This window comes from Poecilia formosa, unplaced genomic scaffold (genome assembly GCF_000485575.1).
Source record: "Poecilia formosa unplaced genomic scaffold, Poecilia_formosa-5.1.2 Scaffold18, whole genome shotgun sequence".
NCBI lineage: Eukaryota > Metazoa > Chordata > Actinopteri > Cyprinodontiformes > Poeciliidae > Poecilia > Poecilia formosa.
In genome coordinates, this window is record NW_006799957.1 from 1,141,866 (window position 1) to 1,168,997 (window position 27,132).

The 27,132-nt window shown below is 36.6% G+C and overlaps 3 protein-coding genes across 3 annotated transcripts in view; 1 reads left to right on the forward strand and 2 right to left on the reverse strand.

Moving 5' to 3' along the window:
• The first annotated feature begins 1,468 nt into the window (after window positions 1-1,468).
• LOC103134601 (plakophilin-1-like) lies at window positions 1,469-12,552 on the forward strand. The gene is made up of 13 exons (XM_007546913.2): window positions 1,469-1,879; window positions 2,926-3,023; window positions 3,692-4,125; window positions 4,249-4,390; window positions 5,434-5,641; window positions 5,904-6,060; window positions 8,757-8,874; window positions 9,024-9,200; window positions 9,428-9,598; window positions 10,711-10,864; window positions 11,034-11,220; window positions 11,335-11,419; window positions 11,832-12,552. The coding sequence occupies exons 1-13, from the start codon at window positions 1,687-1,689 to the stop codon at window positions 11,904-11,906; spliced, it is 2,199 nt and encodes a 732-aa protein (XP_007546975.1). The 5' UTR covers window positions 1,469-1,686; the 3' UTR covers window positions 11,907-12,552.
• Window positions 12,553-12,923: 371 nt separating this feature from the next.
• Window positions 12,924-20,887, reverse strand: LOC103134602 (troponin T, cardiac muscle isoforms-like). The gene is made up of 12 exons (XM_007546914.2): window positions 20,749-20,887; window positions 20,603-20,656; window positions 18,307-18,337; window positions 18,201-18,222; window positions 17,123-17,186; window positions 16,919-17,035; window positions 16,726-16,803; window positions 16,484-16,585; window positions 16,276-16,385; window positions 16,090-16,180; window positions 14,929-14,969; window positions 12,924-13,208 (listed from the first exon to the last, which is right to left on the reverse strand). The coding sequence occupies exons 2-12, from the start codon at window positions 20,630-20,632 to the stop codon at window positions 13,169-13,171; spliced, it is 726 nt and encodes a 241-aa protein (XP_007546976.1). The 5' UTR covers window positions 20,633-20,656; window positions 20,749-20,887; the 3' UTR covers window positions 12,924-13,168.
• Window positions 20,888-24,433: 3,546 nt separating this feature from the next.
• The window catches only part of LOC103134603 (troponin I, slow skeletal muscle-like), a 5,002-nt gene continuing 2,303 nt past the window's right edge, over window positions 24,434-27,132 (reverse strand). The window contains exons 2-8 of the mRNA XM_007546915.2: window positions 26,052-26,084; window positions 25,915-25,921; window positions 25,764-25,805; window positions 25,527-25,658; window positions 25,358-25,447; window positions 25,087-25,263; window positions 24,434-24,627 (exon numbers count right to left, since the gene is read on the reverse strand). Coding sequence (XP_007546977.1) covers window positions 24,523-24,627; window positions 25,087-25,263; window positions 25,358-25,447; window positions 25,527-25,658; window positions 25,764-25,805; window positions 25,915-25,921; window positions 26,052-26,068 — 570 coding nt within the window. The 5' untranslated portion in view covers window positions 26,069-26,084 and the 3' untranslated portion in view covers window positions 24,434-24,522. The remainder of the gene's footprint in view (window positions 24,628-25,086; window positions 25,264-25,357; window positions 25,448-25,526; window positions 25,659-25,763; window positions 25,806-25,914; window positions 25,922-26,051; window positions 26,085-27,132) is intronic.

The window sequence follows — 27,132 nt, forward strand, 5'->3', positions numbered from 1 at the left end:
ATAATTATAAGCACTACTCTTACTCATTCAGCTTCATTTACTTTAAAATTCTCTACCAATACAATGACATCTGCTAAAGTATCTTTTTAGATAAAGGTATAGTAATATAATGATCATACTGTTCTTTCTTGTAAAATTGAGTATTTTCTTTTTTATTTCATTACATACAGGTACATCTAAAGTAATAATAATGTCCTTTAACATTTAGACTGAAAAAAGTAAAAATCATCTTTTAAACATATCACACACAAACTTAATCCATTTATTTCTGTTAATTTTGATAATTGTAGCTCACATCTGATAAAAAAATAAAAAAAATACAAAGTCAGTTCTGCAAATTTGAGTTATAAGAATTATAAAATGGATATTTATGTAGAAATATCAGCCTACTAAAAAAACATAGTGATACAAGGTATAGAAAGTGAGCTTAATACTTGGTTAGGGCTTCTTTTGCATAAACTACTACACTGACTCGGTATATCATGAAGATTAGTCAGCCTACAGTGGAGCTGAGGTGTTACGGAAGCATAGGTTGCTTTAACAGCAGCCTTCATGTCAGCCTGTGCTGTTCGGTCTGGTGTCTTCCTCTTCTCAATATTCCACAGATTTTCTATGAGGTTTAGGCCAGGAAAGGATATTTCATATCTGTAATTCTCAAGTTAAGGAACCATAATGTACAACCTCTATAACAGAGGATTTGGCTTCTCCAAGTCATGTCTGACTGTGAAACCTTCACAGTGGAGCTTAAACTACTTGTATTCTGTGTGTCTCTGTACTTTTTCTCAAGATCTTGACTTGGAAATGAAGTGAATTTTTTCTTTAAGTGACTCCACCTGCAGTGTTAAGAAAGTCCCTCGAATGCCATGGTTATCCCTCTTGTTTTTGGACATTTTCAGTTACATTTTTTCCTTCCACTGAACTTTATATTAACAGCATTAAGTTAAGAGCCAGCTTCAACAACAAATATTTTGTGACTTACCTTATAAATTACCTAACTAACTGCTGACACCTGAATTGGTCCTAATAGAATCATAACATAATATTTTTATAAAATAATGTGTTAGTTTCATAATTTGCAAATTTCGAGATAAGTTGAATTATGATTCGGTGTAATTACCATTCAAATGAATAGAAATAAAATATTGAAATATATTTTCTGTGTAATTCACGATGTGTGAATTACGATATTTGTCACGATCTTTACTTTTTAAATGAAATTATTGAAATAGCTGCTCGATAATATCCTTCCTTTTGGCCTGCACCTGTTGATAACCGGATAAAATAAAGTTAGTTTAATCACTAATACAATGGTTTTATTCCCCACATCAAAGATAGATGTCAGTTTCACTGCCTCTACCTCATCTGTAATTAGGTCAGAAGAATAACTACCCAGAATAAGTAAAGCCACATACCTACGTAAATATTTACTGCCTCAACTTCCCCCAATTACTGCTCACGTTGTGGGAAAGAAAGGGAGTTGGCTGCTATGTGCAGCTCATCTATCCTGCAAGTAAAAGTCCAGTCTTGCAGGTCTATTGTGGTTTCATGTGGGCGCGGTCTCGTCGCTCAGGGCAGGGCAGGGCAGCGCAGAGGAAGGTGAGCTGTTCACACTCTGCCGACGCCGACTTTCCTTCGGCTGCCAGATCCTTCGGATGTTTTGTTCGCTCTTCTAAAGGCTGAGCAAAAATGTCGAGTGCGGATCCTCTGAAATCGGCGATTTCCATCAGGGGCGCGGACGACACGTCGCTGGCTCTGCCGTCGGCGAATGAGTATCATTCCCGGGAGCAGCGCGTCAGGGCGCAAGTACAATCTCTCAGGAGGACGAAGTCGAGGCACTCCAGCAGCGGCAGGAGCGAATCTTCTTGTCTTTCCCCATCAAGTAAGACGGGCCTTTGTTTTACTGTACACACAGTTCAGCAGGATATGGCAGATTTGAATTTAAGCTGGAGAAGTTTTAAAGTAAAAACGTGTTAAAGTTTCACATCTTAAGGCATTTTATGGTGTAGAAAAAAGAGAGAGGTCGATAAATTATTCGTTTAATTTATTACACCCTCATAAACTTTGCTGGTTATATGAAGTGCTCACAGGCTTTTCTGTCCTTCCAGTGGGAAAAGATAAGAATACGATAGATTGCAGCTTACCTTCAGCTTAAAACCTGCAATGATTTACCAGGAACTAGTTTTATTATAAAAACTTTTGAGTTTGCTGTTTAAAAGGTATTTTAAGAAAGTTTAATTCTAACACCCAAAGAAGAGAACAAATCATTTACATGTATATTAATAAATTATTGGTTTCAAAAAACCCAAACATTCCCAAAATGGAGACTTATTCAATGGTGACGCGGTTTTTGGATTGGATACAGTCAGTTAATGTTCAACTTACTGTCATAATCTCATGTGAATCACATCCATGCCAAAACTGACAAAATATTTCTGATATGTCTTGGTTATAAAAAGAAATGTAGAACAGTTTGCTCATTCAATAACCAATAACCCCTTTTTTTTTTTTTTTTTTTTGCTGCAAATGCCATTTTACAGCTGCAGCCTCTTGAAAGCTGCAGCTTTCAATTTCTTGTAAACGTGACATTAATAACAGCGGTTTGTGGTTGTCATTAAAATGTCAGTTTTATTGTTACCTGCTTGTTCTAAAGAAAATAAGAGTCCAATAAATTTTTTTGGCTATAACTTCAAACTTCAGTGATTTTTATTTTTTTATTTTTTTTGCTTTCGTCACCAATCGTTACTGGTACTACATTTCCATAACAATTCATACTTCAAGGGATAGACCGAAGATCAGACGTGCCGTCACAGATTCAAAGCAGTTTATTGTTTTCCCACAGGCAAAGGATTTAAATCACTGGCTGCAAAAGAGGTGTGTGTTCAGAGCGCTGGAAAGCAGCTAGTAACCTTTCACTTCTCTGCCCAGGCCCCGAGTACGACGCTGTGTTTCTAGATGGCCCAAAATCATCTCAGTTGAAATCATCTAATGGAAGCGTATTTTTGAGCAATGGCGCCTCAAAAGTTGTAAGTTTTTCTTTCCTTCTTTATTGCTGACATTTTCCCATTCGAGTGTTTTTTTCTTCTCAGTGATAGTTCTAATAGATTGGAGAATTTTAATGAGTTTATCTTCCAAAAAGAAAGTTTTTTTTGTTTTTTTTCTCTGTGTGGGTTTAGTTTCCTGTTTGTTGAATCTTTGCTTCAGTCCAAACTTTGGTACTCCAGAGATGCTTATGTTTTTTTTTTTTTTTCTCTCTTTTTAAATATAATTTTCTTTTTGAAATTATTTAAAATTAGGTTTTTGGACTTTTCCAACCATAAGTAGGATATTGTTGAACTTTGACACCAGATTTTATTTCATTTCATAGCAAGTGCAAAACGTTAGGTTTTTAAAGATTTTCTGGAGATTTTTTTCCAGAAAAAGGGAGGAGCAGTGGAAGAAACCGTACTGCTCCTCCCTATAAATTAGAAAAAACCTGTCTTAGATACTCCACAACATTTTTATTTTCTTTGACAGAAATTAAAAATTTTTAAAGCTCTCATTTTACACAGAGTGGAAGGCATGCACCACTGGGTCTCACAAGTCAACAATCTGTCACAGTTTGGTTTATTGTCTCACTGCTTCACTGCTGTCCTTTAAGACATTATGCATCTCTCTTGCTAATCCTATTTTTTCTCTCTCTTCATTTCTCCAGTTTACCACAAACAGAAATATGAATAACCAACACATGATCAGTAACATGAAAAGAGCCAACGTGAGGAAGCAGACTATGAATCACTATGAGAGCAAGCACGGCGCTGTTGGCGGTGTAGCCCGTCTGGGTCTTGCTAACACCAGTCGCAGCGAGCCCGGGCTGGTCTTGAACAGCGTCCCACGGCCGTCTGTCCTAATGCAGACACAACCAACCGTAGAACAGCGGGGCAACAGGAACACCTACATGAAAAACCACAGCATCAGCAATCACTATATGAAGAGGACCGTCTCCCAAACCCACCCTCTGTATCCTTTAAATGGATCGGGTCCTATGCACAAGATCAGCCAGTACAGAGTCGGTCAACCTGAAATGAACAAGACGCGGTCGCAATACACCGTCACCGATTCTTCATCCAAGACTCAAATAAACTCAGAGTGAGTCCCAAAAACTCACATCGTCTCCTAATTTCTCATATTAACAAACTGGATCAATTTACCAAATTGTGTTTAGAGGTTGTTTATGAGATACACTGAAATTCATTTTTTTTTCTTTTTTAGAGTAAATGGAAACAGTGTGATTTCTAACATCACTATGAAGGAAGCTGTGCTGTTTCTTTCCAGCAAAGATGAGAATCTCCAAAACTGTGGCGCTTCCTACATTCAGCACATCACTTTCATTAACGACAAAGCAAAAGAAGAGGTACCTTAACTTATTCTGATTGTAACACTCTTTCTATTCTGTTTGTATTTCTTAAATCATCCTGCTAAATCAAATTTGATACAATGTGCTCAGCATAAATTGATCAAAAGTAGTAGAACTGTAGAAGAAGGATGTCAAACCTGGGTGCAAATCTCAGTTGGCAGTTTGTAATTTGCCCCCATGCAGATTCAGATTTTCTTAAAAGTTTGCTTTGCTTTTGAAGAGTTCCATTCTTTTGAAAGTTATTTTGGAGAATCTTTTTTTACACTTAGATGTGAGTTTGTGTGTTTGAATGGAAGCTTAGCTCTATGTTGGCCCTGTTTTCAGATTGGTGACTTGTTGGGGATTGGAACAAACTTCCTTTAATCCTAAATAGGAATTAATATTTGATATTATTTTAAACTGTGTGCGCTAATAGACCTACAAACCATCTACCCTTAGTTATGTGCTCCATTATTATAATTTGCTTTTATTTCATTTTCAACCTGCATTTGATTATTTACCAGGACATTATTAGCTTTTATCTGTTGTAATTTTAAATCTGATCCATTTAAAGGCACTGCGGTAACAAAACCATGAAACTAGCTTCAGAATTTGAATCTACAGTAATGCAACTGAAGCGAAATATATTTTTAGGTAGGAGACAAACCAATCTACTCATCGTTTAATGAGAAAGGAGTAGAATTTGAAGCAGACAAAATTATTACTTCAAGTCGAAGGGAGGGGTCAAAGTGCAAAATGTTAGACTCATGAGAATGAAAATGAATGTGAGCGTTCCTGAAAATCCCCTGTGCTTTGTTGGGTAATTTGAATCCAGCACAGGATATACTGAGTCCTGACTCAGGGAGAGAAAAGTGAAAAAAACTGATGGAATCCTCAAGGGAAAATGAACAGAATCAAAGTTGTTGTTTTTTTGTTTTTTTAAATTAAAAGTACAATTTACCCTTGTCAACACTTTATTTCAAACATAGGCATTGTTTAATGATTAAAACCAATTATTTCTCAGTGTCTTTGTTAATCAATTAAATCTTATTGCCTCGCAGGTTTATACTTTGAATGGTATCCCGCCCCTCGTGCGTCTGCTACAAAGCCCCAACTCACAGGTCCAAAGCACGGCCTGTGCCGCCCTGCGAAATCTGACCTTTCAGAACAACAAAAACAAAGAAGAGATCCAACGCTGCGACGGCATACCCCAGGTGGTAGCTCAGCTCAGAGACTCAGAATCTGCAGAACTGGATAAACAGCTGACAGGTACACAGTAGCAATCAGAAATGTAAACCTGTATATGTACGAGTACATGCACACCAAAAGGCCAAATGAACAAGTCAGACAGAGAGCGGCTTGTTTTGGTGTTACACAATACTGTTGAGTTCTGGTGTTCTGTGAAAAGAGGCTGATGCTTCAATTATCCTGCTGAAACCCATTCTGCTTCATGCTGAAAATGATAAATTCAGCAGTTATTCCTATATTTGAATGGACTTGGCTTACATTTTGACTTTTCGTTTTTCTCTAGGTCTTTTGTGGAATTTGTCTTCTGCAGACAACCTGAAGTCAGACCTGATGAAGAATGCTCTGCCTGTTCTAATGGATCGTGTGATTCTGCCTTACACAAAAGGCTCTAGAGATACTGTCAGTGCTGATGTCTTCTGCAACGCCACAGGATGCCTTCGGTGAGATACATAGTCCAGCTTTGTGCTTGATGCGACTCTTCTGCATTTTAGACAATCCTCAGATTATCTTTTTACATTTTTTTGTGGATTCCCACCACGATACTAACATTTAAACTTGTTCATAGCAGTTAGTGGAACTTGGTTTTGTGCATCACTTTTTCCCCCCAAATCAGGCTAATTTGTTTAGATTGAAGATTTGAGCTACAGAAATTAGGCTAGCACCAATTTTCTTTTTCTTTTTTTTCTTTTTTTTCAATCACAACTGCCGATTTAGTCCTCTAAAACATGAAAGAGAGAAATGTGCTTCAGGCTGTACTGTGAAAGTAACCGTTTCAAAAAGTCAACAAAAAGAGAAGGAATTACAAGACTATCTCCATTTATTCATCAAAGCATGATTTTTTTTATTTTCAGTAAATTCAAAAAGTATTCATGAAAGTGGATTCTTTTTAACAATTGTTTTTAAAATATGTATGTTTTTTATCTATTATGTTTTAGCATAATACCTGCTGATACAAATTAGAGCTGAACAAGAAAACTAGTCAAATAAAAGGCCTCTCTCTCTTTGAAAATAATAATACCTGGAGAAATTGGATGACAGGATGTGTCTGAACATGCTGAAAAGGTTTAAAGTGAATGAGGGTTTGGGTAACTGCAACTACAAACCCAGAAACAACACCATGGTGACGGCAACAGTTGCATGATGAATGTGATGAATGGAATCTTAATGATTCTGTTCATTAAGACATTTCTTTTTTCTAATTTATATGTTTTTGTTGGAAAGGAAAAATTGAATATCGACACTGAAGAATAAGGCGCCTTTTGCTTAAGGTGTTTTTCGCACATCTGGAGCCGTCAGTCTCTCTGTAAACACCAATGTTTTAGGTGTCTGGGAAAAAATCCTCTTGTGTTCATTGCTAATTCCCTATTGTTGTTTTTCCTTACTATTTCCTAACTATTTTTTGTTTTGTTTTTATCTTTACGATGTCTAGAATCTGTGCTGTAGTATTAACGCCTCTGCTGAGTTTATTCTCGAGTCTGACGGCTTTTCACCTCAAACCGTGTAACAAATATTGAACATCACAAACCACTGTTAGAAATCTATAGCAACATGATGACAACCACCTTATCTACTGCATAAAGATATGCATGGCTGCAGTGTTGAATGTTTGCATGACATCCAGGGACATTGCGCAATAACTAAAACCGTAGTCTGCTTTATCAAAACATCAGCGTAAACGGTGTTAAACGTTTCTCAACCCTCGGTGGCAGATGGCTGACATTTTTCCAACGACACAAACTTGTTGAAAACTGTAGGATATTTTTAGGTCTATGCTGACATATTTATGCTTCCATCGTTACATCAGACTGAATTTGAAATCCATCTGCTTGATGGCACTGTCTCTTTATTCGTCATTGTCATGTCAGGCATATAATCCCAGTTATGAAAGAAAATGGCCCCATAAATTGCTGAGTCCCTTACAGATGTTCTCTCTCTGTTTCTTAAAACAGGCATAATACCAGAGGATTAAGTAGTTGAAGTAGCACGTTTGTTCAAATCTGGGGATGCTAGTTTATTCAATATCTATCGGTAATTTCTGTTACCTGTGCTCTGTCCCACATACTTGAAAAATGTGTTCATACACGAATTGTAAAATATTTATATTTTGTACAATCATTATTATAGATTTAGAAAAAAAGAAGTTTCTTATAGCACATGTCCAGGATTTATGTGTGTTGACTCAGTGTTACTCTGCTCGTTGTGAAGCTCCCACATGATTGTGCAGCCTACAGACTCAGACTGAGAGGATCTTTAAAGGCTTATGAAGCCTTCGCAGGTGTGTTGAGTCAATTAGCTCATTAGGGAGTGACACCATGAGTTTCCAATAATTATGTTTTCCAAAGTATTCCCATTTTCTGAGACACAAAATTACAAGAAACAAAGACTTTGAATATGTCACTCTATGTATGACGACTGAGATGACTGGCAAGAAAGAAATATTGCACTTCTGCACAATATTCAAATATTTTGACATGAACCTGTGATTGGTGGGTGTTCTAAATAAGTACGCCAGTGACACATGTCATTGTCGAGTTAAATCGTCTGAACAATTTGCCCTGAAAGCACCATCTTGTCTGTGTGCTGGCTTGCGCTTGTGCGTGAGTGTAGAGACAGATAAGCCAGCCAGTTATTTGCTGAAGTTCAGTCAGGTCTGACCCAGTTGATTGTATTCATCTAAACCACTGATATACAGACTGGTACTTTGAAAAATATTCATATACCTCTGTGCGCCCCTTCTGAATGCTCATTTTTCTCAACCCCTTTTAACACATTATTGAAATGTGTTAACGTTCAACTTATGCAGAATATTACTTCAAAGTTCACTTTAGAGTAATCTGCCACAAGCTCCTTGATCCTGTAGTGATATGCATCCTTTTAAAAGCTTTCTAGATTATATTTTAATTTCAAATGATATGTGATTTGGATTGATTTTATACATACTGTATGTATTGTATTGTATTTGATATTTTTATTTTATGTCAAGAGTAGGTTGTCTTTTAAGACTTGGGATCTTCTAAGCTTTTTCTTCATTGGTTGTTGTTTGCTGACTTTTTGTTTTTGTTGTTTGCATTGTGCAAATGAAATAACAACAAATTACTCAGACATGTACTCATATCTTGGGCTTTGATTTCATCAGAAACCTCAGCAGTCCAAAGGAGGCCAGCAGACAGACGATGAGGAAATATCGAGGTTTTATCGACGGCTTAGCCGCTTACTTAAAAGAATGTGTGGAAAACAATAAAACAGAAGATGAGGTAAAAACAGAAAAAGATTTGTATTTCTCAAGCTAAAGAAGCATAATTTAAAAAAACAGCTCAGTCGAAACTTCTATGTGAAGTTTGTGTCTCTGCGTGTGCATGTGTGTGTCATGTCTCCTGATGTGTGTGTTTGTGTATGTCCATAGGCTTTACAACACTGTGTGAGCATTCTGCACAATCTGACATTTCACCTGGAAGAAGAATTTTCAAGTCTGTTCATCAACATTAATTCTTTGGCGAAGAATATGATGAGTAACGTCAGTCAAAATAACGCCAACTCTGTTGGCTGCTTCAGTGCACAAAGCAAACCCCTACAAACTGATGTGAGTCAGACAATTTCACTCAGTAGATCCTTGATGACTCCTAACCCAGACTGACAATTATCCGTTAATTTGTCTAGGCATAGTGAACGGACGTGAAGTAAATTACGATAAAATATGCAGCTTAGTTTAGTACATGGAGTTTAGTGTCATGTTGCTGTATCTCCATCATAGTGCTTCCCAAAAAAAATGACTTTTTTTAAAACCCTTTTTTTTTTTTTTTCATGTAGCGTCCCTTTGACTATGCAGTCATCGAGGATCCGCAGCCTAATGGAGCAGGCCTTTTGATCCACTCCAAAACGCTGAAGGATTACTTGTCTCTGCTTAGCTTGACCGAACACCAATCGCTGCACGATGCCTGCTGGGGCATACTGCTAAATCTCACCATGCGTGACAGCGTTGTAAGTTACATTCACTCTATATGCAATTTAAATCCTAACCTTGTCTAGTGCTGAGAATAAGAAAGGGATTCTTTTGTAAGTAGCTTCCATGTTAAAAAAATACAAAAGTACAAAAATGTCTCTATTATAAATAAGAAAATGTGTTGGAGATTCCACCTCTGTGCTATTTTGTTTTGCAGTTTGAACTTTTTCGTGTCAGACATGTATCAGTTTTACGTACCACGGGGATGTTTTTTTTAACCTGTTTTAAAATCTGTTCATTTGAAGTAAATATCTGTAATATTCTCATAGTCTATAGTAAAGATATTGGCTCATGTGACTTTAACAATTATTGTCCACCTAGATGAGTTTGCTAATAATTATTTTTCTTTAATCAAGGCAAAAATAATATAACATTTTGTTTATTTATACATTGGATTTGAGCATTTCTATGGTTGTTTGTCTTCATAATCCATTGAAACAATTATATTTACTAAACAAACAAACTAATGTGTATTAGTTAAGTATGTGGGTGTGAAATGATTTGTTTACAGATGTAAAACAGAAGTAAGAGCGTCAAAAGGATAATGTACGGCTGTTAAATGGGGATCAAATTGGTAAATAGACAAATTCACAACAACCGATAGGGAATGTGAAGAATGTTTCTGAATTCAAAAGTATTTTGAATCGGAACAAAAAGAAATATGCGTAATACGTTCCTACTTTTCTTGCCACGACAGATGTCAAAAATGCCGTGATGATTTTTTTTAAACACTTTTGGGGCACATGTGTCATTTTCACAATAAGTGCCACAAAATATCATTGTGAAATTTTAAGTCTGTATCTCTACATTGCATATATACCAGTACTGTCACTCTATAGAAAAGTAGGCATGACAGTAGCCAGTCTCCAACGATGTCACTGCCAAAAAAATCTTCAGCTGTCATCACATTTCTCTGTTTGACGTTGAACAATTTTTTGTTGTGTTGATATAATTTCCAGTAGCATTTAGACTTTAATTTACTCACATGTTTTTACACGTTTAACACTGCAGAATAAAATCATGGTTATATTGCAGATTGACTTTAACATGTCCTAGGTTTATGAACCAGTATGCTTTTGTGTTTCTGCAGGTCTCTTATGTAATAAGTCAGATCATTGTGAAGAAACTGAATGGCATGCAGCATATCAGACCCTCCTTAAAGTCAGATAAAGTCAACATGCAGAAGAACGCAATGGGTTTGGTGGTAAATTTGATCAAGAACCCAAATCTGTGCAGTGTCGTTGGTAAGAGGCAGGTCACAACACAATCATGTTGTGCATGTCATGTTTCCATGGTGAAATCCTGCAAATATTTGTGGCCTTGAAATCTGATATCTTGAATATGCATGTGCAACCTCATAAGTGTTTACTTGTGTTCTCTGCTAACTGTGTCTTATTTGACTTGTTACTTCAGGTGAGAAAGCCATCCCAGACCTACTAAGTGTCCTCTCAAAAGATACGGCTGGAGCCAACGAGTCCGATGACACTCTTGCTTTGGCCTGTCAGGCTGCCAGTAGCCTGGTTCTGAACAACGTTGAGTGGACCAAAAGACATTTAAGCGGAAAACTGATTAGATCCCTGAACAGCATCAGCCAAAACTTGTAAGCTGACATAAATACATATAGAACATTTTCCCACGTGTGCCAAAAATAGATTTGTCTTTTCTGTCACATAAATTCAACTAATATGTTTCTACTTTTCTTTTCCTTTTTTAGTTATTTCCCCAAATCTAGCAAAGCTGCTTCCGTTCTTCTAATCAGAATGTGGTCTAATAAAGAACTTCAGAGCTCTTTGAAAAAGGTGAGCTGAAGGCCAAAACGTGTATGTCTTTGGGTGTGTCCTCTATGTTTCCTTTGAGTAACTTCCATCAGACACAAAAGTCCACGCCTCACTTGGGAATTTGTGAGAAGAAGGAGGAAAGGCTGCTGGATTAGTCACGGTTCCCATGAAAGTTTAAGCGAGAAAATATACTGCTACCGATAATGCTATGGAATCCAGTAGGTCAGGTTTGATGAATCACACATTCGACTTGATTTTTATACAAGTACAACTCTGGTGCCAAAGTTTTACATTTCCACTTCAAAGCACATTGTCAAGAATGTTTTATTAGCATGTTTGCAAGTTTCCCAATGCGTCTATTTTGTTAACACAGTAATTACTAAGAGAGAGAGAGATAAAAAACTGATTTTAGTGTGATTTATTTTTCCTGCAGCTGGGGTTGAGCAAGTCTATGTTTGTCAATGACACCACCACGGCAGCACAAAAGTCTGTCCAAGTTGTGGATTAACACAACTTTAAAGATCAGCTGATGACTTTTTAATGCCCTGAAGAAACTCACCTGTGTCTGGACATCATCAGGACCCAGAGCCATTGAGACAGAGCATTGTCGCTTCAAACGTTAGAGAACAAAAAGAAAAAGAAAAAAAACGTTCCATAAGCTTTGTATAAAGCATTTTTGCCCTGTGCATGTGCTGCAAGATATGTGTTTAATGTAGGAATAAAAGGTGAAGGAGAGGTTTGGCAGCAATAAAGTTCCTTACAACAGAATTGCTTGTATTGTTTTGTCAGTTACACGTCTTTTATGGTAAATTGTATTTAGAAATTCAGCTTTCTTTTTTTACATAACACTGCAACATATTAATGTAATGTAGCAATGCTGTAAAATTTATATTGATTGTGCAAAATAAGCAGCAGTATAAAACATGTGTTTTATAAATGATATTGTATTAATCAATTTTTTTTCAGTTTTAGCTGTATTTCCACATGTGCAATTCAAAAATTTGCTATTTTGCTGTCAGAGTTGATGCAGTATCACTAGCAGATGTTTATGGCATATTTGGCAAAGGAGATGAACATGAATGAGAAAGGGGAGAAATGATTACCATTGTTTTGTAATGGTTTCTGCAGAATAAATATCTTTGCAAACCTTTTCACACCCTGTCATTGCATCTTAATTTTGGCACCAGAGTTTGAAAAGCCTCTGGCAGATAACCAGTCTTACCTCACCCTGGTGATTTGCCTAGCTTTCCCTCCAGGAAAACAAATACATAAATAAAGACTCTCTTTTACTGCATTTTGCCACAGTCTGACCCAGTTTCCACCAATCAAAAACTGAAAGATTTATATGACTGCATGAAATAATTTGTGGAAAATCGAAATCAAGCCTTGGGTTGGTGGTGCCAGATTACAGAAACAAAGTTGGATTGTAACCAGTCAAGAAGTCAAAACCTGATGCTTGTAATAACCACTTCAGAAATGTAAATTTTTAAAGCTTACGTTAAGTTAAAAACAAACAAAAAACAAATCTTGTAATTCATTTGTTTAATATTAGTGCTTTTACTCATTCCACAAATTTGTTTACAGACTTCAGTAATCACTTGTCACTAAGCAGCTGCTTGGTTTAAACATTTTCAGTTCACTATTTCCAAGTAAGCACATTATACAAATCTGAATTGGATCTGACTTGTTCGAATCTTACAATTATCAGTTCAATGTGACTTCCTGTAAGAATAACCGAGGTTGGCAGGTTGGCAGATTTTGCAGCAGGTGTTACTTCCTCAGGCCTCGCTTGCTCCGGGTGCCTTTTGAGCTGAGAATGAAGATAAAGTCAGCAGAGAGTTGACAATGCAGATGGGACACAAACTACAACATTTCTCCAAATATCGAATCTTGAAATGACCTATCTTTTTACTCTGACTTTTGAGATTTTTAACAAAGTCAGTGAATCAAGTAAACAATGTGTTGCTTTGTCTAAAGAAAAAGATCAAATAAGGTAAAAGCTTTAAGTAAAACTTTAAGGTTTGACTGGGGTTAATGTAGGAATAACCCCAGCCTGTGTTCTGTGTTTTATTTCCTGGAACACTGGGGAGTGAAACTCATTAAATGCACAAGTCAAATACTCATCATGCAACATTTTTTATGCAGTGACTCCTTTTGTGTAATGTCGTTTGTTCAGCATTACATGTCAGTGTTGTTGCTGCAGTATTGATGAATAGACACCATAGTAAAGGTGAATTCATGTGACTCGTAGGTTGCTACAGCAACCATAACAAATATTTGCGCTATATACACACATAGACTCAAAACATATGTTTGTATATAATTGCAAACAAGTGGGATGTGACCAAAGGCCATTCTAAATTTAAACACAGTTCATTCAGATGTGAAATATTTCCTGTGCACACATTGTTTACAGAGTACTGTCACTGTGCGTAGCTGTGGCAACCAATGAGTCACTTCTGAAGAAACATTTATTATGGGGAATGTTCATGATCACTACTGAAGCGACAACATTGACAGAAGAGGAGTGAATGCACAAAAACATTGCATGATGAGAATTTAACTTCAGGAGTTACTGAGTTTCACTCCCCTGACTTCTGTGAAATGAATGACTGAACAATCATCCCAGTGATTGTCTTGTTACCTTACTTGATCTTTTACATTGTACAAATGCTATTCTTTTATTTTTTACTGTATGTTCAAAATGTTTTGAATTTTAGGATAACAGTTTTTTATTATTAATTATGTGGCTGCATTTTTTTTAATTAAATGTATTCAGTTTATGTATAAATATTTCTCCAACAAATGGTTTTTCAACTTAATTTAGTAAATAGTTAATCAGTCAAACTGCAGACAAAAAAAAAAACTTGGGAGGACAAAATATTCTAACAAATAAATCCCAACTGACCTGTTTGAATTATGACTTTAAGTAGCCCTGCATGAGTAGTACACATGATTTCAATGACAGCATGTAATACTAGCCACTGTTTAATTCTCAGCTACACAAGCAGAGATAATATCACCAAACAGCTGAGATAATAAGTCCTCTCAGCTGTTGTGCTTCCATTTTCATCTCATTTATCCCCTGAGTCTAAATTCACATGCATGGTTTGGAAAAATCCTGCTGCTGATTGGTCAAAAACGTTTGCTTTCTCTGTTTTTGTATAGCCAATGTGTTTGGCGGAGTGTGAACAGGAAGATTAAGGCCTAGCTATGTTGCTTCCAGTAACTTTAAAAAGTTTTCAAACCCTCGAGCCCAGACTTTATTCTATTATATTTGGATTTTAAGTGGCTAATGTAAAAGGGAAGAAAAGATAAGCACGTTTTTTTGTTGTTGTTTTTTTTTTTTAAGTTTTTGCACAAATAAAAACCTTAACACGTGAAACTGGGATGGAGGATGGAGGACATTGAATCTGCAATTGGACTTGCTCAATAAAAAAATGTGTGTACTTATTGCAGTATTCATGAGCCAATTTGCCATCATTTCCCTACTTTGTTTCCACAAAGACAGAGCAACAGAAAAGACTTACATTTTCTGATGATCGCTCACCCGATTCCTGAGCACTGTGATCTGCACAATGAAGTACAAATAGTCAATTAATTTAAATTTCTAACATAAATCTGTTCTTTGTCAGATAGTTTTTTGCTATTGTCTGACTAAACCCAGCCAGCCTTTTGCTCAGTAACTGCTGAACATATTCACCTGGTCCCCTTTAGGACCTTTTTTTAAGGATAAATAGGTCCAGATATCAGATGCACAATTGGATGAATTTGAATAAACATAAAAACTTAGACTTTAGACATGTGAAAAAAGAGTGTTTTTCATCTTGCCATGTCCTTAAATCTACTAATTTGAAGTAAAAAGGGGGAGAATGAGTTTTTGTTCAAAACAACCCCCACCAGAAGAATGACAAGTGGAATTTATCAGTCTGAAATGCTCTGCAAAACATCTTGTGAAAGGCAAAGAATCTGAAAAACATGCAAAACCTTTCAAATTAAATATAGCATTTTCTGCAAGAACCCATTCCGTAAAGAGCCTCCCAAAAGGAAAATGTTTGTTTGGAATTAGCGGAATGTATGAATGTATTTTAATGATGTAAAGTTTTTGACACAGCAAATTAGCTTTAGTTATTTCACCATAAGCACTAAACTGAATGAAAGCTTGCTGGAAGTAAACATGAGATCACGTTGATAAAAAGCTTCATTTCTCAGAAAATGACTTTCTAAGAGTGTGATAGATGATATTCAGCTCAGCAAATTGAACAAGTATTCTCTCTGAAGGAGAACTGTGACATTTTGATCATGTTATGTAAGTCTGAATACATAGAAACCCAGATATATGAAGCAGCCTTCAATGTCTTGCAGCCCTGAGAAGCAGAAGCCTTAGAAGAGTCTTTCAGTACATGCATGCCTTTGTAATGAACTATTGTTCAAAAATGTTTTGTTTTTTTTAACGTGTTGAAAAGTGTCAGCTATGTCTGTATGGTATCTGCAAATTCTAACAAAGCTTCTTTATCTGCTTAATTCCATTTGTAACAACAGAGAAAGCTGTTTAGCTGTATTGTACATCATTTCTGCAAGAGTCCTTTAAAAACTTTCTTGTAGCTCTTTGTGCTGGAATGTTCCCGTTCCAAACACAATCTTTGTTTGTGCACAGCCAACAATGACAACAACAGTGTCAGCAGCTTTACCTCATACTTCTGCTTCATGTACTTAAATTGAAGGTCAAATTTCTCTGCCTCAAGCTGCCGCATCAAGTCCCACATTTCCTTTGCTTTCTCTCTATAGACAGAAAAGAAAATCTTTGAATAGGTTAATTTAATTTAATTTAAGATAAAAAATAATTACATCTTTGTGTGGCAATGGGTACTCCCAACCTCAGTTTGTCCTCCTTCAAGTGATCAATGTTCAGCTCCTTACGGCGATCATTTAGGATCTTCCTCTTCTTTTCTCTTTCTGTTTGTCTTTTAGTTCCAGGCTGTGTTTGCTAGAAATCCAGAGATCATCAATGGTAAATCATTTCACCTAGACATCATGTTGGATGTCAGTGAAAATTGTTTTCTGTACAGCTTGCAGATTCATTACCTTGTATCCGGTGAAACTCAGATTGGACAAAATCATCTTCTTCCTTGCATCGTCGTCTGCCTTCTTCTTAGCTTCCTCTTCCTCTTTCCTGGCTTTCTCTTCCTTATTGTTAGAAATAAACAGATTTGATCTACAAATTGCATTTCACCAGTAAGGATTTCAAATAAGCTATAGTTACTTGCTAAACTGCATCAGTAGCTGACAGCTTTTGAGGCCTGGGTATGTTTTCGGTTTCCACTCACAGCTAGTTTGGCCTGTCGTTCTCGTTCTCTCTCGGCTCTGATCTTCATCTGCTCAGCTCTCTCAGACCTGCGTTTCTCCTGGGAAAAGACAACGAGGTAAACCCTAAGCATCAGGAGAAATCCTTTAAATTGAAAACTTTAAGAAACAGCATGGGAACTTTAATTTGCACCAGGAACGTTGAGGTAAACATACAATGCGATCTGTGAGCACAATCAGCTCTTCCTCTTCCTTCTTACGCTTCTCAAAGTGAGCTTCAATCAGCGTGTGCAGCTCAGTCAGGTCCTTTTCCATACGCTTCCTATGGATGTCCTGGAATCAAGGGATAAAATATTAGGGGCAAACTTTTCCACATCCAAGACAGTCAGTAAGTGTGGATTTGATCAAATACTCTCTTACATCAAAGTCCACTTTTTCACCATCTGGGATCTTAGGAGGAGCCAAGCCAGGCACAAATGTAGATCTGAAAGGGAAATGGGGAAATGCATTCAATCTTCTTATGTTTCTCATTGGAAACCATATTGTATAATGCCTTGAACAACTATTTAACCCCTTTGAATGTCAATGTATTTTATTGGGATTTTATGTGATAGATCAGTACGAGGTATTATGTATATGTGGAGTGAAAGGAAATGGATGCTTTTCAATTTTCTTAGACATATAAATTTAAACTGAGTTGCACACTCAGCTGACAATCTCAAACATGTTACTAAATAACTGAATAAATTATGTTACCTAATCTCAGTATAAATACAGCTGCTTTGTGAAGACCAGACTGGTTTGTAAGAGAGCCTTAGTGCAAACCAAGGAACACAGCCAACTGGAGGCAAACTATAAAGTAATGAAGACGTGTGAAGCGGGATTAGATTATATAACACTGTCAGGCTTCAGTAACATCACCTACATTCAACAGGTGGTAGGTGACAAAGCAAACACGTGCAAGAAGGTGTTCCCATTAAATAAGAGCATAATAGAACTGTTTACATGGATGCTAAATGCTGTTTGGCTTTAAGCTAACTCAGCATGTCATCTCCAACACACCAGAGACATAGAGATTGCAGCATCATGCAAAATACAATTTTAAGATCAGTGTGGCCAGAATTGAAAATTCATCCAGTTTGACTGAATTTGACCTGCTAAAATGACCAAACTTGCAGCGTCTCCATCCACAAAGCTGGCGAAGACATCAAAACAGTAAACCTGCAGCTGAGTGGTTGTATGATGTTTTGACCCTACAGATGGATACCACACTTTTCGATTTTAATTTTGTTATAAAAAATGAAAGCAAGGTAACATTTTACTTTGCACGGTACAAAGTAAAATGTGTTCGTTTGTGCTTATCCATCACATCAAATCCACAAATAAATGAAAAGACTTTTGTTGCGGTACAAACAAATGTGGAAAGGTTTAGGGGTATAAATAAATTTTCAAGACACTGTTAGTGATTGATGCAAGACAGTCTGAACTCAGGACTTACTTTATCTTGGGCTTTGAATCCTCTGTGTGTCAGAAATTTGATTAAAAAAAAATCAGACCCATAAAGGTAAAAATGCATAGTTTAAGCACAAAAAGGGACAGCTCACCTGTACCTCCCCCATTTTCCTCTGTGTTGTCTGTTGAAAGATTGACAGTAAGTCAAGACTTGATCTCAATACGGTTTTTGCATACAGGTAATCCTTGCCTGCTGTAGCTTATGATAGGAGCTGGTTGTCAATAACAACAGAGTTGGAGAGACCTCAGGTAGGAGCTGTTACAGAAAGTGAGTCAGTAAATTCCCTGACACTGAACTTCACCTGTCACTGCTGATTGACAGGAAACATGCAAGGTATGCATGCATTTCTCTGTTAAAACCCTACAAATGCATCTTTAGATTACAGTCACTGATGACCTATGAGTTTTCTCCACCCAAGTCTGTGAAGCCGAATGAAAAAGAAAAGGAACATACCAAAAAAATGTCCTGACCTACACAAACATTGTTGTCTGTTATACATATTTGACTTTAAATGGATGATAAAACCTACAACTAAGATTTCACTTTTGTCTATATCTGCCTCATCTTTTTATTAATAATAGTTTTGTCATCAAAAACACAATATAAAAAGGTTACACCATGACCTCAGTAACACTACAGATTAAGCAGAAAATAGACCTAACCGTAACGACTATGTGAAAGGGTTGAGAAGTTTAACTTTAGCCTGCTTTTTGTTTTCATATTTATTCATCAAATTTTTCCCATAAATCTCACTGCAAGAGTTTGCTTTTGTATTCTTTCAAATATAAGATGAATGACGTATGAACAACGCTCTGTGAGACTGATGCTGTTTTCCATCCTAACCCCACTCTAAGCTTGCATGTTGTATTTCTTGTTTTTCATGCTGCTGTTTGCTCATAATGCTTTTCTAGCAAATCTCTCAGACTTTCACAGAGCAGCTGGATTTAAAATTAAAGTCCGCACAATAGGACTCTGCTTAATAATTATGGGACATCTCATATGGGAGAACGCAACAGCCAGACTTCTCACCAAATCCAGTGAATTCTGTCATATCACTCCTGGTCTATATTCACTACACTGGCTTCCAGTTGATTTTAGAATTTGTTTTAAAGTACTTGTGTTGATGTACAGAGCATTACTAAATTCAAATCATGTCAGCAGTTTTGTGTTTGTGAAAAAATAAATAACTTTCTTTTGCTTCCACTACGCAATTTTATGCTACGTTGTGCTGAGTTGACAAAATATGAAAAGGATCAAAGGGTATTGATAGTTTTGCAAAGCAATCCAATTTTGCAAAGCAATTTTCTTGTTTTTGCCTGCAGCTTTGTCAGATAATGCTTCCAAAGTAGGTTAAGTACTACATTTTTTCAGGTATCCTCATTTAGCCTCTGTTTGAGCAAATTTACCTCCAACAGTAAGCCCCTCCAGTGACAGAAACCAAATCTCTTTTCATCGCAAAGACGGTAAGCCAACCTCCATTTAGGCAGACCTCTAAAAGCCAAAAAATTGCAAGTGGGTATTGTGTTTCAGCTCCTACTTCCCCAAGGACCTCTATGCAGAACAGTGAGTGACCTACATTGCTCTGTAACAGGGACTGTACTATACACAGGAGGAGAGGCGGGTGCTGTTTAGTTTCAAGAGCGGTCAGACCGCACAGGCAGTGTCTCATATGGACAGAAAAAGAGTGATGGCCATTCTGTTTCATGGTGACCTTTTGCACCCTTAGACATGAAAGAGAAGATCTTATGGGATCATAGCTAACTGCAGACAAAGTAGGCTGACTGTAAGGGCAAAGGTCAACCAGTAGAAAAGCCCTTAGACAGCAGCTGCCTGTGTGTTGGCGCCAAGTGGATGAAAAAACTGAAAACTGAGCAGCAGAAACAGCAGGATTGGTGATGTAATTCTATGACTTTGAATCTTTGAATACAAAGTGTCAAAGTATAAAATACAAGACAAAGTGACAGAAACAGCAGTCACCTAACTCTGCATCCAGAAGATAAGTTGTACATGGATGGACTGTAATGTTAAAACAAGAAATGTTCCTCTCTGCACAACTAAGCTTTAAAACTGTAATTAACGGCAATTACAACTGAAACAAAGTATTTAAATTATAAATTCATTCGCTATAATCCCGGCTCCTTTTTTATTGCTTCAGAAGCAGCTGGAAGGAGTGCCATGCAGCTGCCTGAATCTGCATCTTGTAAAACTCACTTCAGTGTCAAAATGTGAAGAATTATCCATCTCATACATGAGTTCAGTGAACTGACAACGCTTTCTGCTTACCCCTGGGAAAAGAAGACAGACAAGAAAAAGATTTGGTCTAAACTGATTCTATCAGAGCAAGCATAGCTTGTTTTTTCTCTCTGCAGAAACAAACTGAACACTCACTCATATGTGGCCTCTTCGGTGTCCGACATGTTTTAGGATGCAGCACCTACGCACTGCAAAAGGTTTAGGTTAAACTGCATTTAAAACAGCAAAATAGAGTCAAAACCACAAACCAAACCTACATGCCTACATTGAAGGACCTTACCCAGATCTAGTGTGTGCTTCAGACAGGAGCAAGTAGGGAAATGTGTACTGTGTCCTTCTCTTTGGATCCTAAGCTTTTAAACCCAGCAGAGGATCACATGGCAGCAAACAGCCCATGACTACAACTGATGGGCACATACCTACAAACAGATGGTACATGGCCTTAACTAGAATAGGAAAACATGCGTTGTCCATGGATCTGCATTGTCTATTTTTACCTTTCCAAGCTTCAGCAGTAGATCACAGGATTATTGCTCTGAAAAAGGTTTCACGATTACAGGTCTTCCCGACTCGGGCATGTTGCATTTAATCCTTATAAACCTGCTCCTACATGAACATGCAAGTAAAGAAGCATGGCTGTCGCTCCTCTGACTCCAAACTTGCCAAACATTAACAGTGAATACAGGGACTTGGGTGTTAACTTTTCAAACTTTTCCCTCAGTTGCCTTTTCAAAAAGTGACAGTTTGTAAAAATGTGTCAGTGAGTGCTATTACTGTAAGGGTTAAAATGAATTACCTATCACACCCTTCACAAGCTCAATCTTCTGCACTTTGCCTTTAATCTCATCTTTGCCTCCACAAGCAATAACATGTTATCAACAACAGCAGTTATGACCATGCCAAGCCCTTTGATAGTCCCTCTGTTTGCTTTAATGCTGCATTGGACACCGCAGTGGGGATTATGACTCAGATGTCTCATCTGAGCTGAAGCCAAACTGCAGCTCTGTTTGTGGCGTTGTCAGGCTGGGAGTTTCACCTTCTGCCCAAGATATTTTTAATATGTTTGCAAAATGTGTTGCTGGTTTGAGGACTTTTTTTTTGGCAAATCAAACTCTTATAAAAAATAAACAAGGCTTTGTTTCAAAAAATTAAACAGCATTGCATTTTTTGTTGGGGGTGGGTTTTGTTGAGGGGACTAATTGTAAGGAAAATTTAATGCTCGTAATTGTCAAAGGGCAATAAATAAACATACTTGACCTTCCAACTCATTTAAAAATAAGTACCTAAAAATAAGTTGTTGTTTTTATTTTTCTTTGCATGAAGTAAGTCATCTATTTTACCACAACACTTTGCATTCATAAGCATTTATGTTGCATAAATATGTCCACCCTGGGAATGTCCAGCCATCCTACCATCTAGAAACTGAACACGTTCTTTTCCCTAAAGAGGAATTTATTTTGATGTGAAATGTGCACATCAACTCACTTAAGTACAAAAACCCTGTGAAGCTGAATGAAGCTGGGAAGAAACTGCTGGGATCCACCATGAAACATGCATTGTACTCTTAAAAAAGGAAAGGCCACTCAGAGAGGAAGAAGTCATTGCTCCAAAATGACAAGATACAGTTTTCACAGATGCAAAGACTCAAACTTCCAGAGAAATGTTCTGTTTTTTTTTTTTGTTTTTGTTTTTTTTTGTTTTTTGATTAAATGAAAACACTGAAGAGTTTGGCCAAAATAACCTCAATGTATTTGGGGAAAAATGGTGGGTGCTTGCAAGCTTTGGAATATCACCTTGACTGTGAACTTCATGGGTCCAAGCATTGTGTTATGTAGCTGTTTTGAATCAGGGAGAGACTGGTACACTTCATACGTGGGAAATATGAGGAAAGGGCATCATGTGGGAAAACTGAAGTAATATTTCCATACATCAGCCAGGAAGTCGAAGCTGGAGTATAAATGTGTCTTCCAAATTGAGACACTGCCAAATAAGTTTGCATTAAGTATTTTTTCCTTAAAACACTTAATTGTCTTCTCTTGTCTGAAGTAGCTATCCAGCCATGCCAGGAATATAAAGCATTGCCACAGAAAGTTGAAAGTTAGAAATCCAATTCTCTTGTTTGATTTTTACATTTTGGAAAAAAGAAAAACTTGGATTATAAATAATAATAATTTTAAAAAATAGGCAAGCAGCCTGGTTTGTGAAAAATTTGGTCTTTGGCTGGCCGGCTGGCCGTTGTGTCTAATATGTAAATTCTTTAAAACATTTTTTCAGATAAAGCCACATATAAACATATTAAAACTGAAACACTACTTAGATTGGTTGAGGAGACCAGGTTAGAAAAAAAAAGTTAAACCTTTCGATCATTTTATCTCATAAAATGACAGTTAAAATTATTAGAAGGCCAGTGACATAGTAAGTTTTCAAGCCATTTTCCTCTGACAGAAAAGGAACACCCTTTCTCCTTCGGATTCTATTATCTACAAACCACACCTGTCTGGTCCCTGAGTCACACAAGACAAACAAGAGAAAGTCATTAAGCTAAGTTTATTTCACTATGCTGGGATCTGTAGCTTATCCAAGTTTTTAACAGAAACCTCCAGTTATTCAGCTACCATTATGTCTGGTTTTGCAAAACAAACAGAAGTATACTCAGCAATGAAAACATTTGGTAGGAATTTGGATCGACTCCATGAATTGCTTTTTTACTAGACGCTGCCCCCATGTGGCAAAACGAGCTCAAGCAAGACGCAATTCAGGTCAAATGCAATATCTGTAAGAAATCTTCTCCTGAAGCACACAAATTCAGCTAAACATGCTCAAAATACTTCATTATAAAGTTTGTATAAAATAAATGTGTCTTGATTGAAATTCAACAAAAACATTATATAGATGTTAGTCCTCAGCATTATCTACCATAATTATCTAGCACAATAAAGGTCCTGAGGAAACCAGCTGATAAGAAGCTGCTTTCTTATCAGCAGCTTCTTATTGTTAAAACTCTCCTGAGTTTTAACAATAATGTGATTCAGATTTGTTTACACAAAAAATGAATAAAAATACAAACGTTCCCCATCAGACTTGAAAACTTAAGATAATGTTTTATTATCATTTTTGATTATAATTATCAAAAATGTTGAGAAATATGATCATAAGTTCCTTTACATTTGTAACTTACAAATAACAGACAACCTACTAAAGTAATCCATTATAATTATCAAATAATGCTAAACATAATCTACACTAATTTAAACAAGTCTGATTTGTATAAATGTTGTCTTTTTGTTGTTATCCTATTGAGTGAATTGCATTTTTTTGTGAATGTTTAAAATTGAGTTAATTTGGAAATTCTAGATATTGTTTAGTGATTCAGTTTATGCCACCTGCATAATGTCAATATTCCCAGTCAGAACTTAAAAAATGTAATGTTAAACTAAGATGATGAGTTTTTGATTAGAAAAAGTTTGCTCTCCTTCTTGGCTACGAGACATTTAATCTCATAGCCTTTGAAAAAAAAAACTGTGTATTGCACATCTGACATCATGTAAATGCCAGTGGGTTCTTATTCAATGTAGAGACATTCATTTAACCTACATCCATCCAGACATCCTTTGTCTATACTGATTTTGCTTGCAGGAGTGTGGTGTCTGTCTCCTGGTAGGTTGCCAATCCATCACAGGGCAAGAGAGAAATAAGACAAACAACTGTGTGTGCACAAAGGAGTCAGATCAATTTGAGTCTGACTCCTCAGGACGAATTAGATCAGTGTCATTCAATTATTTTGTCTAGATATGATTATTTCATTTGAGCTGGATCTTATGCCACTGACTGCAATGCTGACTTGGTTTTAAGTTTGTCAGCAACATTCTTCTGAATAGACAAGACAGACTATGTTAGGATTTGTTTATTTCATTAACATACAAAAACAATTGTGGGAAGATACTCAGTGTAAAACATCTTTTTTGTTTTGTTTTGCTACATTCAGCACTCTGTGAACTGACAGTGATGTTGCTTCAGAAGATGACAGCTGACTTTTTCTTCTGTTGCCACTGTTTTACTGGATCTGGCCTTTGGCTGCGTCAAACATCTTCTTGCGCCCCTCCATTCCTGACATGGCTTCCACGTTCTTCCTCCAGTCACTCACTTCCACTGTCTTCTCCTGCAGGTTAAACATCACAGTTTGCCATTATGCACTAATCACAACATTTGGGAAAGTTTTGGAGGGTTCAGCATCTTTGCATGGTAAAATTACAACAGTAATTTGTAATTTGTTGATGTTTCATTGATGCTTCTTCGAATTTATGTCTCCTTTGTAGTAAAATGTCAAAACACGTACACCAACGTATATGGGTCCAAGGGACTAGCAATTACTTTATTGCTAGTGCTTTGTGCCTTACACTTATAATATTGTATAAGTACATTAAACTTTATGTATATTTTGTCTTCTGTATTTTTAAGCCTGCACCAAATGCCAAGAGAAATTCTTCTTTGTGAAACCATAAATGGCAATAAATTTCCTTCTGATTGTGACTTGGAAAATTGATGTGAAAATAAGGAAAATATTATTTCTTTGCACTGCTTTCTGTGTAAACTCTCTTATATTTCAGTAAAAATGTACCTTTTCTGTATCCTCCTTCTTCACAGATTTGAGGTTGGCTCTCAGATCCATGGACACCTTGTGCTTTGAGCCCAGTAGGGAGCGCAGAATGGCATCAGCGGAGACCCGGACCCGTCTCAGATTGGGCCTTTTGAACTTCCCTCGCAAGTCCAGCACTTTGATGTTCAGATCTTTAATCTGTATGGATAAATATTATGGCATTTTGAACAAGCCTTTAAAGTAACTTTGCATAGGTATGTATGATGTTTACTGTATGGTGCATCAGCCGTACCTCTCTGTTGTTGTGCAAGACTTTGGCTTCAATATCATACCGTTCTTCATCCACCACATCTATTTTGGAATGCAGGTCTTCACATAATGCCTACACAGACAAAAAATGTGTATTTATTCCTACAAAACTTGCTATTTGTGTAAACAAAAATGAGAACAGAAATATCTACCTTTAGCTCCTCCAGTGACAAACCAGTGACTGGTGCTGGAGGAACTTTCTCTTCCAGGTATTTTGCCTTTTGCTCCTCCTTTTCTTCCATCTCCTGCTCCAGCTCCTCCTTTGCTTTTGCAACCATCAAGCTCTTATGAAGAGCAGAGATGTTTTATTTATTAAAAGAAGGAACTAAAAGTTCTGAATCTTGTTTGAGTCAGAGAGTGAAGTTTCTGTCTATGCAAATCCTCCTTACCTTTAGCATGAGTTTTCTAGAGGCGGAGATTTTAGATTTTCTCTGCAAATATCAGATTCATGTCATAGTTTAATATTTTACTAGTCTGGTTTAACTATAAAAATCAGTGTTTGCATTTGTTTTCTAATTGATAATATTTTCTTAACCTTACCCCTGGCCTGTGAACAAAACAGAAAAATATTTTAAGTTAGTTTTTACAATCAATTTCTATGAATATGAAGGTTTATGTTTATGACTGTATAAAACCATCATACAGTGACTAAAATACAAGAAGAAAGCAATACTTACATTTTCTCAGGCGTCATGGCTATTTTAATGAACCTACAAGACAAAAATACATTTGTTTTATTTAACAGAGCTTAAAAGTGGAGACAGTCTGGTTCTAGAGCCCCAGTTGTTGTTAATTATGAAGTCTGGTTCTGGTTAAGCCCTCGTATGCACAGCCTGGATGGGGAACGACATAATTCACAGTATCAAGCGCTGTTGACCAAGACCGATTTTCTTACTTTCAGATATTTAACTTTTGAAAGAACAGTCACTTATTTGTTAAATAATAGAATTTAAATGGTTCAATTTTCTCAGTCATCGTTCTATGGTCCTCATGGGCCGACTGGACAAAATCACCCAATCGCCTTCCAGTGCTGATAACACAATCCCCCCCTCCTTTTGGCAAGGTGATGGCAGGCAGGGAGAAGCATGCAAAGCCCCCAACGTGGGAATGTTTCCACATAGATTAGACTTCCTGCTTTCAGCCCCACTTTTCTGCTGGATAAAAAAAGACACAAATATAGACCAGGCCCCTCGTTCCCGGAATGCCATTTTGAGTTTAGGAATGCCACGTTGACTTCACAAAGAGATGTTGGTAGATTGGCAACAGGAATTTAAGTATAAATTAGGAATGGATTCATAAGCATAACTCAAAAGAATATTTTAATTGTATGAAGCATTTAAAATTTTGTGATTCCTTTATCACTGATGGGTAGAAACATGATGAGCTCAACAGGGAATAGATATTTTTAGAAACAGATCCGCCTTATTCAAAAAGGTTAAAGTATATTAACTATACAGATGCATATAAATCCAGTTTTTACTTTCCCTTTTTATTGTGACCTGTGTTATATTTTGTGATGTAGTTGCAAAACTGAATATATACATTGATTTTCAACTTCACCTATTTTGCCAACTATATGGTTGATATGAGAAAATACAACATTAAGGATCTCAAGTCTTTCTAAAACAAAGTTTGTATTATTCTGTTGCCAATAGTTACATTTCATACAGATAAATTTATAGTAAATAACTTTTGGTGGATTGGTAATGGTTGAAATAGTTTTTTTGCATAATTTGTTTTCTAACTAGATAAATATAT

Excerpts from the sequence above, each read along its gene's own strand:
- LOC103134601 (XM_007546913.2), top strand. The coding sequence starts at position 1,687 with ATGTCGAGTGCGGATCCTCTGAAATCGGCGATTTCCATCAGGGGCGCG. Across the intron at positions 4,126-4,248 it reads AAGACTCAAATAAACTCAGA|AGTAAATGGAAACAGTGTGA; the intron begins GTGAGTCCCAAA and ends TTTCTTTTTTAG. Across the intron at positions 9,201-9,427 it reads GCAAACCCCTACAAACTGAT|CGTCCCTTTGACTATGCAGT; the intron begins GTGAGTCAGACA and ends TTTTTCATGTAG.
- LOC103134602 (XM_007546914.2), bottom strand. The coding sequence starts at position 20,632 with ATGTCGGACACCGAAGAGGCCACATATGAG. Across the intron at positions 18,338-20,602 it reads CCGAAGAGGCCACATATGAG|GACAACACAGAGGAAAATGG; the intron begins TGAGTGTTCAGT and ends AATCTTTCAACA. Across the intron at positions 16,586-16,725 it reads AACGACAGGCCAAACTAGCT|GAAGAGAAAGCCAGGAAAGA; the intron begins GTGAGTGGAAAC and ends TCTAACAATAAG.